This window comes from Astyanax mexicanus, chromosome 16, assembly GCF_023375975.1.
Source record: "Astyanax mexicanus isolate ESR-SI-001 chromosome 16, AstMex3_surface, whole genome shotgun sequence".
NCBI classification, from domain to species: Eukaryota; Metazoa; Chordata; class Actinopteri; order Characiformes; family Acestrorhamphidae; genus Astyanax; species Astyanax mexicanus.
In genome coordinates this window covers 32,839,784-32,854,423 of record NC_064423.1, presented here as the reverse complement: position 1 = coordinate 32,854,423, position 14,640 = coordinate 32,839,784, and the positions used below count along the sequence as shown (strand labels likewise).

The 14,640-nt window shown below is 36.4% G+C and overlaps 1 protein-coding gene across 2 annotated transcripts in view; it reads right to left on the bottom strand.

Moving 5' to 3' along the window:
* The window catches only part of trip4 (thyroid hormone receptor interactor 4), an 89,618-nt gene that overhangs the window by 39,583 nt on the left and 35,395 nt on the right, over nucleotides 1–14,640 (bottom strand). Inside the window, exon 12 of one of the 2 annotated variants that reach the window (XM_022669991.2) lies at nucleotides 1,795–1,897. In XM_022669991.2, the coding sequence (XP_022525712.2) occupies nucleotides 1,795–1,897 (103 nt within the window). Of the gene's footprint in view, nucleotides 1–1,794; nucleotides 1,898–4,808; nucleotides 5,195–14,640 lie in introns of those variants that run through there. The other variant, XM_022669992.2, reaches the window with a different exon arrangement.

Below are 14,640 nucleotides of genomic sequence, written 5' to 3'. Positions count from 1 at the left end.
TATGCAATAATAAAATGTAATTTTCATTTTGTTGCAGTATTGTACTCTTAAATTATATATATATATATATATATATATATATATATATATATATATATATATATATATATATATATATATATATATATATATATATTTTTTTTTTTTTTTTTTTTTTGATTTAGTGCTTTGACATATCATCAAGAGATTTGTTATTTTGTAATTATCATGATATTGGTTTAGGGCCATATCGCACACCCCTACTCTACACTAGACTACACTCTACACTAATGTGTGTGCATTTGACCATCTTCAACAGCAATGGGTGCAACTGACTAGTTGCTAAACACATCCATTAGAAGAAGTGTCATCAAACACTTAGACATGTATATATTGTATATATTCGCTGTCACCTACAACTTTCTGTGGAAGTTAATTTCCCGTTTTGGAGCATGCCCATTAATCCATTTACCAAAAAATAAAAAATAAAAGATAAATAAAAAATAAATCATCTTGTGTGAAAAAGACGTTCACGTGAATTTCACTCTGCTCAGAGCTCCTCTGTGTTTGTTGTGGTTACAATATATCCTGAGAACACTGCAGCTAAACCTTCCCTGATCCCCTGGGCAGTCCCTCGGCAGTATCTTACATTAACAGATGGGGCTCACAAAGCTCTCAAAGCTTTGTGTGAGTGTGTGTGTGTGTGTGTGTGTGTGTGTGTGTGTGTGCGCGCATATTTAGGTGCATCTAGGCATAGGAAAGAAAAAAGAATTGGGTAACACTTCTTATGACTCATTTATCCTGTATTCATAATGTATTATTAAGGTATTATAAGGTATAATTTAGCCTATATAATCTCTCATCCCATCTATCTCAATTATTAAATAACTGACACTAGTTAAGACTTTACAAAGCAGTATTCGGTAGAGATATTATGTATTAGACATGTTATGTCATGCCTTAAATAATAGTTTTTTTCAATGCTCATGAATGTCTTATAAAGCCCCTATGTAAGTACCCTTTAAATAAAGCATCCACAAGTCAGCCTGTAGGTTCAATGTTCTTATGGACAGATATTAGGACATTATGGTAACTCTCAACAAAAATGGTCATCATTAACTATATTTATGACCATACACATTGTCTTATTAATGTCTTAATAATGTTTAACTGACGCTACATTTTAGTGCGATTATGTAATCTAATGCATTTTAATGTGATTTTTTATGTTGTAAGGTGTTAAAAATGGAAAATACTACCTATAATACTAGGTTTCTATAAAAAATAATACTAGGTTTCTATAAAAATCCTTTATAGAACATTTGTTATGTTGCGACTACTGGCAATAGCAAGTCCTACATTCCCACAAATTGCTTTATAAATACATTAATCAATGCTTATGAACATGTTATGAAGCCACTATAGCGTTAGCCTTCAATTAAAGTGCATATAATAAGACATGACACCTCTCCTTATAAAGTTACAAACTCGTACCTATGGGTTAAGATTACAAGTATATAACTATATAAAATGAGGCATCATAATGCCTTAATATCTGTTCATAAGAATATTACTATACTATTATAATATTACATACTAATATAAGGCGTTCTGAAATCTGTCCTTATGAAGTCACATACTTGAGGTATTATGTATGAGATATATAACACATTATAAATGCATTCATAATGCAATATGAATACAGGATACAAATGATTCATAGGAAGTGCTGCCAAAAATTGCTTGTAGGACACAGGCAGGGAAATTCGAATGACTACTAGAGGCATCAAATGAAAAGACATGGGCAGGACTTACAGATCTTGTGTTTTCCTTTCATGGGGAATTTCACCAGCAGCTCCTGGGGGTTGGTGCAAATGAAGACAAATGGAGAGGCGGACTCCTCGCTGATCTGGGGATACTGCAGAGACAAGGAGAAAGAGGGGAAACAATGAGCCGCCTCGGCTTCGGAAAGGCTTTTTCGGCTCCGTAATTGATAGAAAGGACACGGGAGAGTCGAAATTGACTGACGCTTTCATGAAAAAGGTGACATCTATCTAATCTGTCAGGGGAACGGCACGGGTCATCTTATTTCCTCTCCGCCATCAGAGAGAGCCATGATTGCATCTCAGCGGCTGGGGAACGCAGGGTTTTCACAACACCTTTAAAAAAAAAAGAAAAAAGCAGAAAGAAAATGTTCCTCTAAAGGGAGCAGGAAAGGTTAACACTTTCAAGCTTTTAAAAGCTCAGCCACTGCCAGATGTATCTCAGCCAGCTCTCTAAACCTCACTGACTCACACTCTGATCAGAGCATGAGGGCACCAGCCTCGTCAAACTTCTGATTTGATACCAGATGTACCATAACATGCAACCGCTATGAACACAAAACTTACGCTTACAGTTAAGACTCATTTATGCCTACCGTTAAATATGGATCAGATTTATATGGAGCATTCTACTTGTACTCATTGTTTTCATTTAGTTCAAATTGTGCATTAGATTATAGATATAAACTGAGCATTTTTTATGCTATATTCTGTACTTTAGGTTTATTTTGCCCACACTTGCGTACATTCCATAAATAAAAAAACCTTACAGATACAGACTGAGCAGCTTATCCGTACTGTGTGAACATTTCATCCGTATTTATGCACACTACCTGAAAGCTAAATAATCCAGACTAAGCATACGTTCGTATTTGTGCACATTCTCTAAAAATGTAAGGAAACAGACACAGCTTCCTGTCCTCTGCATTCTTTTTGTCTGTATTTGGGCACATTCTCTAAAACCTTTTGTATATAGATGGAGCATTCTGTCCGTACTCTGTGTTAATTTCGTCCGTGTTTGTGCACATTCTCTGAAAACTTACGGAAACAGGTAGAGCTTCCTGTCCTCTGCATTCTTTTCATCTGTATTTGGGCACATATTCTAAAAGCTTACAGATATAGATTGAGCAATCTGTCTGTACTCTGCGTTTGGGCACATTATATAAAAGCTAAAGAATACGGGCTGAGCATTCGGTCTCTGAAAACCTACGGAAACAGACAGAGCTTTCTAACCATTCTTTGCAATCATTATGTCTGTATTTGTTCATATTCTTTGAAATCCTACATAGACAAATAGAGCTTTTGGTACGTATTCTGCAGTTATTACATCCGTATTTATTAATATTCTCTGAAAGCCTATGTAAATAAATGCCGCTTTCTGTCCGTATTCTGTGTTGAATGCTTCTGTAGTAGTGCACGCTCTCTAAACGCTTATGGAAAAAGACCAAGCGTATTTTTGTGTTAAGTTCATCTATATTAGTACACATTCACTGAAATCTTACTCTCTGTAAATACAGATAAAGCAATGCAAATAGTCTGAGTTGCTCCTATGTTATGACAGTGGGAGGGGGGGGGTCTAGAAAACACGGGTGGCTCCAAGGACCTTAAGAGGTTTTACCATCCATGCCAACATCAAGGACATATAGTAACATGCAGGGAGTAATAGTTACACTCGAAAAGACAGTTTGCAAAAGAAGAGCTTTTGGACTCTTGTTGTGCAATGTGATTATTTAGCTGAGAAAGCTAACCACTGTCAAGTCAACTGCAAAAAAGATCACAGTTATCCACTACACAACACAAATTACTGATGTTAACCTCAGTAGTGAACAATATCAGATATAGTACTGACAGTGTCTTTTTTATCATTCAATTTCAAACACTTATGACTTAAAATGCTTTTGCCTGGTTAAATGATTCTTTTACTACAAGAAAAAAAAATCTTCTGTATGTGATACTTTTAAGAATATTTTTTATTCCATACACACATCAGCATTTAGTATTTTTGTCTGCTATATGATATCAAAGACTTTATTTAGCATCTTGCAACATCGAATTGTTTAATGCTTGGAGCAGTTTAGAGGTTTGTCAGACCCATGCTTTAGCTAAACAATTTTACAGGATCCAGGGTTGATAAGGATCAAACAACCATTTGTAGTACTATACAGTAGAATCTGTAATTGAAAAGAGTAAATAAAACGTTTGAAAGAATATAAAATGTTCTGAATTGAGATACTGCAGGCTAACACTGATCACACTGGGTTTAAAAACACTCCAAAAACAGGTTAAGCCCTGTGCTGATTGTTTCTAGGAGAACACGGTTTCATGTTGCTGAAGAAAAAGAATCTCGTCACCTGTATGTTTTAGATATGCTAATGAGGGAGGCTGCCCATCCGAGTCAAATCAGCATGCGCATTCGGATTAGCATACGGCCAGAATACAACACAGTCAGTGTAGCGTTAGCTTATTTAAATGAAGAACTGAGAGGCTCCCGAGTGGCACGACTCGTCACATGCAGGCCCTCCATCAGCAGAGAGAGAGAGAGATAGATATGACTGCAGGGCTGAGAATCCAGAATAGCATCTTCATCTTCATAACAATCAATCATTTTAATCCTCTCATTTTTAACCACCTCCATCCACTCTGCCTGAAACTGATTCACTTTATTATTAGTACCTACTTGATTATTTATTTATTTATTTAATTGCTTATTCATTATTATTCATATCGTTCATCTTATTTTAATGTTCAGTTCCTTTTATTACTTGTATTAGAATCAGGATTTAAATTTTAAAAATCTTAAAAATCTTTAACTATTCAATTCTTGCTTCTTTAAAATGGAAAATGGTTCTATTTATGTATTTATCTTTGTCATTCTGCTTTAGCATTTCTGTTCATTTTACGTTTATGTTTTATGTCCATTTTATGTTTTTATCTTTTTTTTTTTAAACTTTATTCATTTTTTTTTCAAGTGCAATAGTACAAAAAGTATGCTTACAAAATAATACAGGTATAATATAGGTTTAATGTCTTACTCAACAGTCCATGGATTACAAAACAAAACAAACAAACAAACAAACAAACAAACAAAAAAACACAGCATGTGTATGCTAACAGAAAAAATGTAAAAAAACTTGACACAATTTAGTAAAAAAAAAATCATTTTTTAGTTGTAGGATTGCAGTTTGTTTTTATCTTTTTAAGTATCTAAATAATCCTAAATTGTTTATTTCATATAATTTGTATAACTTTGATTGTTTTCTATTTATTTATTTATTGAATAGTTTATTTAACAGGGACAGTGTTCATTAATTAACATTACTGTAAATGCACCAGAATTAGCCTAAAGGCTATTTTTCATCTGTTGTCCCTGGACAGATCTTGAAATTGTCTACCTAAAAACAACATGAAGATTGCAATTAACAATGCAAATATAAAAGAGCAATAAAACAGATATGTCACAGTGTATAAGTTTGCTAAAATACAGCTGTAGCTGAAAAGACAATCTAACTAAAGATACTTTTCCCAAGAAAAGAACAAAAAAACAACTGTAAATATATTACTTCTAAACCTATATTTGTTTAGTTTTTTTTTTTTTTTTGCTAATTTGTCTCTCCTTTGATTATGGAAAGTGTCTAGAGTGAGGGTCAGTGTAACGTTTATCAGTTTAATCTGAGCGTATGAGGTTAAATAAAAAAAATTGAATATTATTTTTTGTAAACTTTTTTCCAAATTTCTATTTTTGCCCCACACAATTAGAATTTCAGGAAAAAATCAGAACACTTCCCTGAAATTTTGTTTGCCTAAATTGGAAAATTTAATAAAACATAATTTCTTTGTCCTTCTTCACTATGCAAAAATATTTACACCCAATTTTATATTCTGGATTTGTTTGTATTTGTATGAATATCTGATAAACATTACACTGTTTATTTTTGCACTGTTGTGTTTATATTTCTGTATTCCTGTACTCACTATGTTGGATGTAATGCGCATTATAAAAATATCTCTCATTAGTGGAGGTGGTGTTGTACACAATCTACATAATGCATTTCCACGCATTTGCTCAGCATGCAGATAAAGGCAGCAGCGGATGACAGCAGTGTTTAAGGTTAATCACAGCTAGTAGAAATTGTGAGGGAACACAAACACATGGTATGTGAGTGAGTAGTGCGTGTAGGCTGAGGGCTATTTAAAGGGTGACAGACTGCTTGATGGCTCAGGGAGAATAATGGAGCATCAGGCTCTAACAACACAGAGATTGGCGACTCCTTTATAGCCTGCGTTTATTGGATCTGGTGGCTCTGCCTTAAGACTCCTCATTTGCAATAAACGGTGGACCTGATTGATGCTCCATATTAATCTCAAATCAAAACGCAATTAATGGATGAGGGAGAGGGTCTGAAACTTAACTATGCAGGACTAAATATTTGGTTTCAGATTTGACTGTGTAATAGGGGGCTCCACTACTAAGTCCCTACAAAGCTGAATATCTTGACTAAAGGCTGAATTTGTCTGTTAAGGCCGTCCTTTCTAACCTCCCCTGGATAATTAGCTCGGGTTTTAAGCTTTAATCCCCATCCCCTTGTGATTGTTCCAATGTCATGTTAATTGAAAAGGCTCGTAATATCTACATTCACTACAGAGACTGGGCACAGCTGCAGGATACGGGTAAAATTCTACATTGTGGTAATTTTACAGCAAATTACATACAACTGTGATATTCTCTAGTATTCTAAAAGGAAAAATTGGCTTAAAAGATAATTAAACGAATTTTATGGACATTATTGAAGACTAGTCCGCAATTTTGACACAAAATACCTTGATACAATTAAAACCAATGCATTGATGTATTATATAGAATATATTGGGCCTATATTAAATATCTATAACTTGGTAGAATATTCATCTGAACGTGTTGTCTTTTGAAGTATCTCTATACCAATACTGCAAAACTCAATATCAAGATATTGAATATAAACAAACAATATATTACAACTAAATGAATAATAACGGTCAAACTAAGCCTGAATATTAGAATATTAGGCTTGTTTACTGGCAAGAACTTGGCAATAAGATGCGTATTACGATACAGTAGTTACGATATTGTAAGCAGGGCGATCTATTGCGATTACTTAATAAAATTTTACATTTGATTTACATTTAAGGAATTTTATCAAGAGTGAAACTTTAGGAAAACTGACATGGTTAAAAAAAACATTTATAATAATAAAAACAATCTTTGAAAAGTATGTATATTTTTTATAGAATCAAAACAGCAGGATCTAGTGGGCCGGGGGAAAAAACACTAATTTAAATGAATTTATCGACATTTATCGATAAATTAATTTATCAATATTTTCTTTCACCCCTAAGATGCGTATTGTTTTAATATATTTTTTCCTTCACTGATAGACTACTACTTTAAAATACATTGCACTGTGGTATATGCACTCTGTATGACAACTGCTAACATTTTAAAACAAACTCCTCTACAGAGGCTTAATTTATTTATTATTTAAAGCGATTTCTGTTTTGACGCCCTTTACGTCCTTGTGTGCAACCGTGGATAACCGGCGACCTGGAAGGATAAATCAATTCAATGTAAATGAAGCTAGAAACTTTGTTGCTCTCATAAATGTCTTTCTGTTTCTCTGCTCCCTGTGTGCTTTTGCTATCTTTTATTTCCTTTCTTCAGTGCTTATTAGCAAGGGATCCTCTAGTTTGTGACCCTTTGTGAATATGCTTTTGAGAATATTTACTAAAGACTAATTTTTGAACCCCTAGTTTACGCATTAAATTGTAGTTTAAAGGAAGGAAAGACATTTCAAGATACCAGTGATTCTAGTGATTCCCACACCTCTCAGTCACAAGCTGAGGAAGGAAAAAAAAAAAAAAAACAGCAGCGAGCGCAATGTGCAGCCACAACAATCTGCTGACAAGGTGCCAGATAAGTGAAAGGACCTTATTTTTCAGCGGCCTTGAATGCTGCCAGCGCGTCACAGCAATAAGCGCTGCGATGAGAGATTCATATTGTCCGTGGTGAAGGGCGGCAGAGGCAGAATGACCCTTGCCAAGGAGCATTAATGGAACTGGAGAGCAGACTCACCCATGCCCCCCCGAACAAAGGCGGCCCTGAGCTTTAACCAGCCAGCGGAGCAATGAATCTGAGGCTGGCTGCCCGCTCCCTCCGCAGAGCCACAGCTTTTCAGCTGCTGTCCGCAATTAGGAGGCCGAGACAAGCAATCTCCCGCGCCGGGCGCAGCGGTAATAGGGCTGTGTGGCGTCCTGGCCCGCTTGGCTGCACTCAATCTCAGCCAAATAAAAGGGCTTCATTGGCACAGACTTCCTGATTCAGAGCGCGGTGGAGGCCCTTAAAGAACGAGAGAGCAAAAGAGAGAGTGGGGGGATGGTGTGGAGAGAGAAAGAGAGAGAGGGGGGGTAGAGCTAAAAACAAAAAGGGCTCAGTCAGTAAGTTGCTCGCAGTGGGAAGGAGAAAGCAGATCTTACTCCAGCCGACGGGAGGCTTTAGAGACACTTCTCCACTGACCTAAACATACAGCTATGCTGAGCTCAGCCTGCCAGGAAAACAAAGCAGGGGAAAAAGAACCGTGCAACAAAAATATCTTGCATTTCAGGGTTAGGATAAGCAGGACTGCCCTGAATAATCAATTAGTCTTGATCTTTTTTTAGTGATTAAAGGTGTCCTTCTGCTAAACATCCACTTTTTCTTGTTCACTGTGAAATACAACAGGTTTCTCCGAATTGTAAATGCAAGCAGCTAAGAGAAAGAAAAACGAGACAATCAGGAAAAGCAGTGGTCTCTACGTCAACCAAGAAGCCAGGCTGCACCAGAGCCAACACAGTCAGCTTACAGCTCTGTTTACATCAGCTAGTTAGCATTAGCTATCTTTCAGTTTAAGTAACTGTAGGTTTAAATCGGATCTCCGGTTGATTTCGCATTTTACTGAGATCTTAAATATATACACTAGGGAAGCACCGTTTGACAAGGTAGCACACCTCGACAGAACACCAGTCAAAGTGGGCGCTGTTCGCGTCAGAATTTACGATGTAGAGCAGACTCTGGGGCTTCGACGTGGTGGAACTGCCCAAGCACTGAATCACCAAGTCGGAGGTAAGAGTTTAGTGGCATTAGTTTAGCTGAAAGAAATGTTATCAATAAATTCTCTCTTTCTTCAGAGACCACTACTTCAGTGATCTAAAGCAGGGTTATACAGAAACACTGGATCACTTTTTTCACAAAAAATGCCTCACATGGCATTTAAAACAGACCTTCTCAATAAATCAGAAAAAAATGTACTTTAAAATCAGTGTTTTCCCTCTATATATGTCGTATACTGTGCTACTGCATGATATCATGAAATATCATGCAATCAAAGGTACAAAACACAAAAAAGCAGAGGGTGTGTACTTGAAATCAAGATCTATTTTGACTTGACATGGATAAGTCTTCGGCACCTCAGTAAATATATCATATAACTTTCCTGGCCCTGTACAGCTCCTGTATCTTTCAGTTGAAAAAACAGAGAGTTTGTGAAGAGGTACTTAATTAAATAAAACTGATATCAACCATGATAAGTGATACTGAATGCTTTATTCAATTTAATATACACAAGAAAATTGTAAAAATGATCTTGGGCCTGATGTTTATTGGCTCTGAAGGCCAGCATCACACAAATTCATGCTCTGATAGCAATAAAAAAATCTTTCTAATGGTCCATTTACTACGAAATTATAGTGATAATGTGGTAATGATTGTGACCGACAGAATCAGGCTAAATTTTGTCTGTGTTGACAGGCGACTTCGGCAAAAATCGCATTCAATGCAGGAAATTCCGCACAAACACACATCCCACAGATGAAACATTATTTAGCATCCATGGAATTCAGCAAAAGTCATGGGACATGCTACAAGTTCCTGTCTCATTAAATGTGGCAAGTTAGTGTATTTTTCCCCATATAGAGTTCTTTAGAGAGATTGCTTTTTATAGTGCCTTACAAACCAAGAGTATGAATCAAAGCATGAAAAGAAAAAAAAAAAAAAAAAAAAAAAAAAAAAAACAGAGAAGTGAGTCAGTCTTTGTCATCCTGCAAAGCAAAGGTCACATGGGAGCAGCAGTGAAAGAGATCGCCTGGCCAGCATTCCAGCTGGGTCACTTAATAATGAAGAAGAAATTGCTACTGGATATATGACCTCGCTTTCTGCTGCTACTCCCCAGTAATGAATCCGTCCAGACCAAAACAAAACAGATACACAACATGATGCAGGCACTGAAATCTTATATACAAAAAATAATAGTTGCACCCAGAAGGAAGTGTCAGATTGCAATGCTATTAGTTAGAAAGATAAAAGTTACCAAGAACAATAAATGATCAAAATGATCTAAATGTATTGAGCTACACATACAGATGTAGTTTGCACATGTATGACACACAAGTAACATGCCAGATGTCTCAGCCTGGAGTTGTAGAGGTTCCTAATGGATAATCGAATAGTCCTGCGATAGTCCGTGTCATGCAGCCTAAATATAAATATAGTTCCAGCATATTTTGCAGTAGGCATGGGCTGTTGATAACATGCCAATAGCAGCATCCCACGCATTTTCATTCTGGAATAGGCCCGGGATGCAACTGGGTCTGACATGTATCTGTGTCTTTAGGACACTCTTCACTGTTGAGATGGCAGCAGTATGTGGTTGAGCATCGTCCTGCTGGAATAGTACTCACTGGTTGCAGGTCGTTGTTACGTTAAGTAACGTTGGGCTGTCACAGTTCCTGTAATAAATACCAAAGATGATCTGGCATCTTTACTTTATTTTTAAAATAATTTATTTACCATTTATACTGGTAACTTATCTCCTGTCCGAACTGCACCGCAATTTGACACTTACTTCTGGATGCAACTATTTATTTTGTGAATGACAACTATATATACATACACAGCACTCTTACAATAAAAATAGGGCTGTCAATTTTGAAGCGTTAAGGCACGTGATTAATTTGAAATCAGTAACGGCTTTAACTTTTAATATTTTAATGCTCTAAATTACGCTACCGAGTTTGATCCCGCTTCCGCTGTAATTGGCCCTGCCCAAGCTTTTAAATACAGCTCTTTTAAATCGAGCTAAACTGCAGATACGCCCCAGTTTAATCTGATATATTAGCCAGATAATATACTGCTATGAACAAATCCTGTTTTTGCTGCTCCATGCTGTTTACACACTAAGAGTGCAGTACGCGCAGCATTCACTGCTCACAAATTTTCAGTGTTCTGTGTTAGATATTCACGCTGGAACACAGAATCTTCTCACTATATTTACTTTCTTGCTCCCGTGCCAGACAGCTCTGACCAATCAGAGGAGACAACGTGCTCACGTGGTTTATTTGTGTATTTTGGTTTGTTTAGGTTAATGCCTGTGTGAAACCAAACCAAACCAGAGGGAGAAAACTTAACTGAACTGAAAAGTAACTGAACACATCAACTGATCCAGACCAAAGAAACCAACTACAGGTGTGAAAACGCATTTTCATACTCAGCAAATTAAGTTCTAATTCAAAAATCCTTACAACCGAGCTGAGATGTTTACAATAAAGTAAAAAAAAAAAAAAGTTTCCTCTTTCAAATTTATCATACATTCTTTACTCCAGATGAGTATACAAGTATATACTAGTATTTTAATTGACAACACTAATATAAATATAATCGTATTTTACATTTCTGACATTCATTCTTTTATTTACATTTAAATATTCACTATAAAAACTTTTGTTTCTTAAGAAGAAAAAAGTGTAATTAATTGCAGTTATTTACAGAATATTGTTGTGAGTAATCTGATTACATTTTTTAATCGACTGACAACACAAAATAAAAAGTATCTTAATTTAAGCCCATCACAATAATCACTATTTTTAGAACAATATGCTTTGCAATAAATAAATGCAAAGTATATATATATATATATATATATATATATATATATATATATATATATATATATATATATATATATATATATATATATATACATAAAAAAATACTTTTACTTTGCTTCCAGTTATAATACAGAAGTAAAGAAGCTTCTCCTCTCTGGTGTAAAAGTTCTGCAGTAATTAATATTTCAGCACACTCCTTCACATACAGAAACAACTGGTGTCAAGTTGGAGTGCACATTAATTATACAGCACTGTCCAACACCGGCACGGGTGATTTTACATAATTCATTCCTCAGCCACCAGGAAATACATGTCCGGCTATTACGGCCTTACAGGCTGCCGGCATGTCAGTCAGTCAGTCGGACTGCAAAAGCTCAGGCTAATGCATTCTGAACAGGTAATGTACCCACAGAGGCAACCATGCACAACCTCCAGCAGCAGCTGGACACCAGCCTGGGGTGGGAGGTCTACAAGGGGAGGAAGGGGTTTAAGCACTCAAGTGCTGTAAAGCATTCATTTAAGAGTCAATAGTATGGGTGTGTGATATGGCCCTAAAATAATACCACATATCATCAATGATACTCTTGGCTATATGACAAACGGCTATTTAAAAAAAATATATTTCAAGAATAAAATAAAATTCTTATTGCAAACGATATGATATGGCACACCCCTAACTGAGATATTAAAAACTAAGAATTGTATCATATTTGTAACAAAAGTCAATGATCCAAAATGTCATGATACTAATAATGCACTCTAAATATCTCCATATATTATTTTCTTAGTAAAATAAATAACACTGGACAGATATAATCTGTCTCCAGTAGATATATAATGTGAAATGAGAACAGTGTGAATTATTCTTTTGCTAAAAACAGCAAACAAAGTAGTACCCTGATGTGATATGGCACGACATAATATCGTTCATGATATTCAAAAATGTTATAGTGCAATATTATAACGTATGATATGGCACACCTCTAGTCAATAGGCTGCTTTTATTGGTCGATATGTCATTTCTTGCCAAAAAGGCTGACTGATAGAACTAGAAGTAATTGTTCTTTAAGGACAGAAGCTTAAAGTAACGCATGGACACAAATATATTGGTGTCACAGATGCAAAGCATTTAAGGAAATATGCTAAATATAATTTAAGATTTCAACAGATATTAATTTATCTAGAGATGTAGAAAACTGGCTAACATTGCACACTAGGGGTGAGCAATATGGCAATTAAATAATATCACAATTGATCTGTACAGTTTTATATGCTTGTGTTGTAGTCAAGCCCACTAGACTAAGACCAGGATATGTCGAGTCCAAGTCAAGAGCAGGACTTTTTGTAGTTGAGTCTAAGTCATAAAAACAAAACAATAAAAAAATATAAAATAATTTATTTTATAATTTAATTTATTTTATTGTATATTTTTACTATACATTACATCTATTAAATAAATCTAAATATATTTCAAAGCTCTAAACATGACATGTCTCAGCACCAATTTCTACAAGAGTCTACTTCACCCTGAGACCGAGACAAGAACAAGTCCAAATGAGACAGAGAGCGTGATATGACTGATCACTCGTTTGCGGTTGTAACACTACTACATGATGTATTTTTGAGCTCCTAATTACACACAACTGAAGTAGAACTTATAGTAAGTGGTCATACCCAAGTCATATGGTATTTGGTATTTAAAATATATTTTTTTAATGATCTGAATTGCACTACTAATTAAATACCTTTTTTATCACAAAAAAAGTCATATTTTTACACAGTATCTTCGTGAACATGAACATATACCCTCCCTGCTAAACTAATGTGGAAAGAAATGGTGAAAGTTGAGCTGCTGTGATGCTTTGAGTCATTTGGAGTTCCTCTATGAGGTCACAGATTTACACCCTCACGCTTTTGGCTGAAACTCTTTCAGGGGGCGTTCAGGGACTTCCCCGGGCCTTGTTCTACTTAATGAGGTGAAGAGGGGCCGGGTGGGAGATGTGGATAGAAGGTATCCTGCCCCGGCCACTCACTCACTCTCTTTCTCTCTCTCTCTCTCTCTCTCTCTCTCACTTTTTCCCCCTCTTTCTCTTGTGTGGGGCTTTGTGGGAGCGACCGGCAGTTCACTGGGGGGCAACGGCTTCCAGCTGAGCTGAATGAACACAGATGGGCTGTGTTCCAGGGCCGCAATCAAAGCAAACATTCACTTTGGCCCACCGACACGCTCGTAAACATAGCTCTTGTTTCGCGTCGGGGGTTCAGAGTGAAACACGGCGATGAAACGGTGTGGGGATTTTTTTTTTAGACTGTATTTATTGACGGAGGCCGGGGCGAAAGATGAGGGTAAGATCTGTGCAGCTGATGAGCTTCGTTCGGAAACATACATTAAGTTCAAATGCGAGGTTTCCGGGAAGCCTTTGATACCCAGATGGAAAGCATAGGCTTTGATGACTCCTCAGGGAGCACTGTGGGTTGGTGGTGATTTTCATTGAGATTCCGTGTCAGAGCTCCTTAAAAAGCTGATATCTGGAGCTGTTTGAGAGTTTCACGGATAGCAGGTGGGTCTGGATGTTGTTTTACTCAGATTTGTTCGGTCTGATCGGTTAGTGTCGCTCAGTGTGATATAAATCATAATCCACTCCAACAGAAAGCCAATCAAATATTACACAAAGGAGGCTCAGGCAGGAACATTGACTGACTGACTTTCATTGATTGTTAACACACAGCTCTGGTTCCGAGCACGCCTCAACAGCGGATTAACTTTAACAGGCGTTCCTCGCAGAGTGATCGCTGAGCATGACAGCCAGAACCATATGTGGAGGAACAGAGAAACAGGAGAAAGTTCCAGAAGCACAGTAGCCTGGTTGTTGTGTCTAACTCAGTTTTT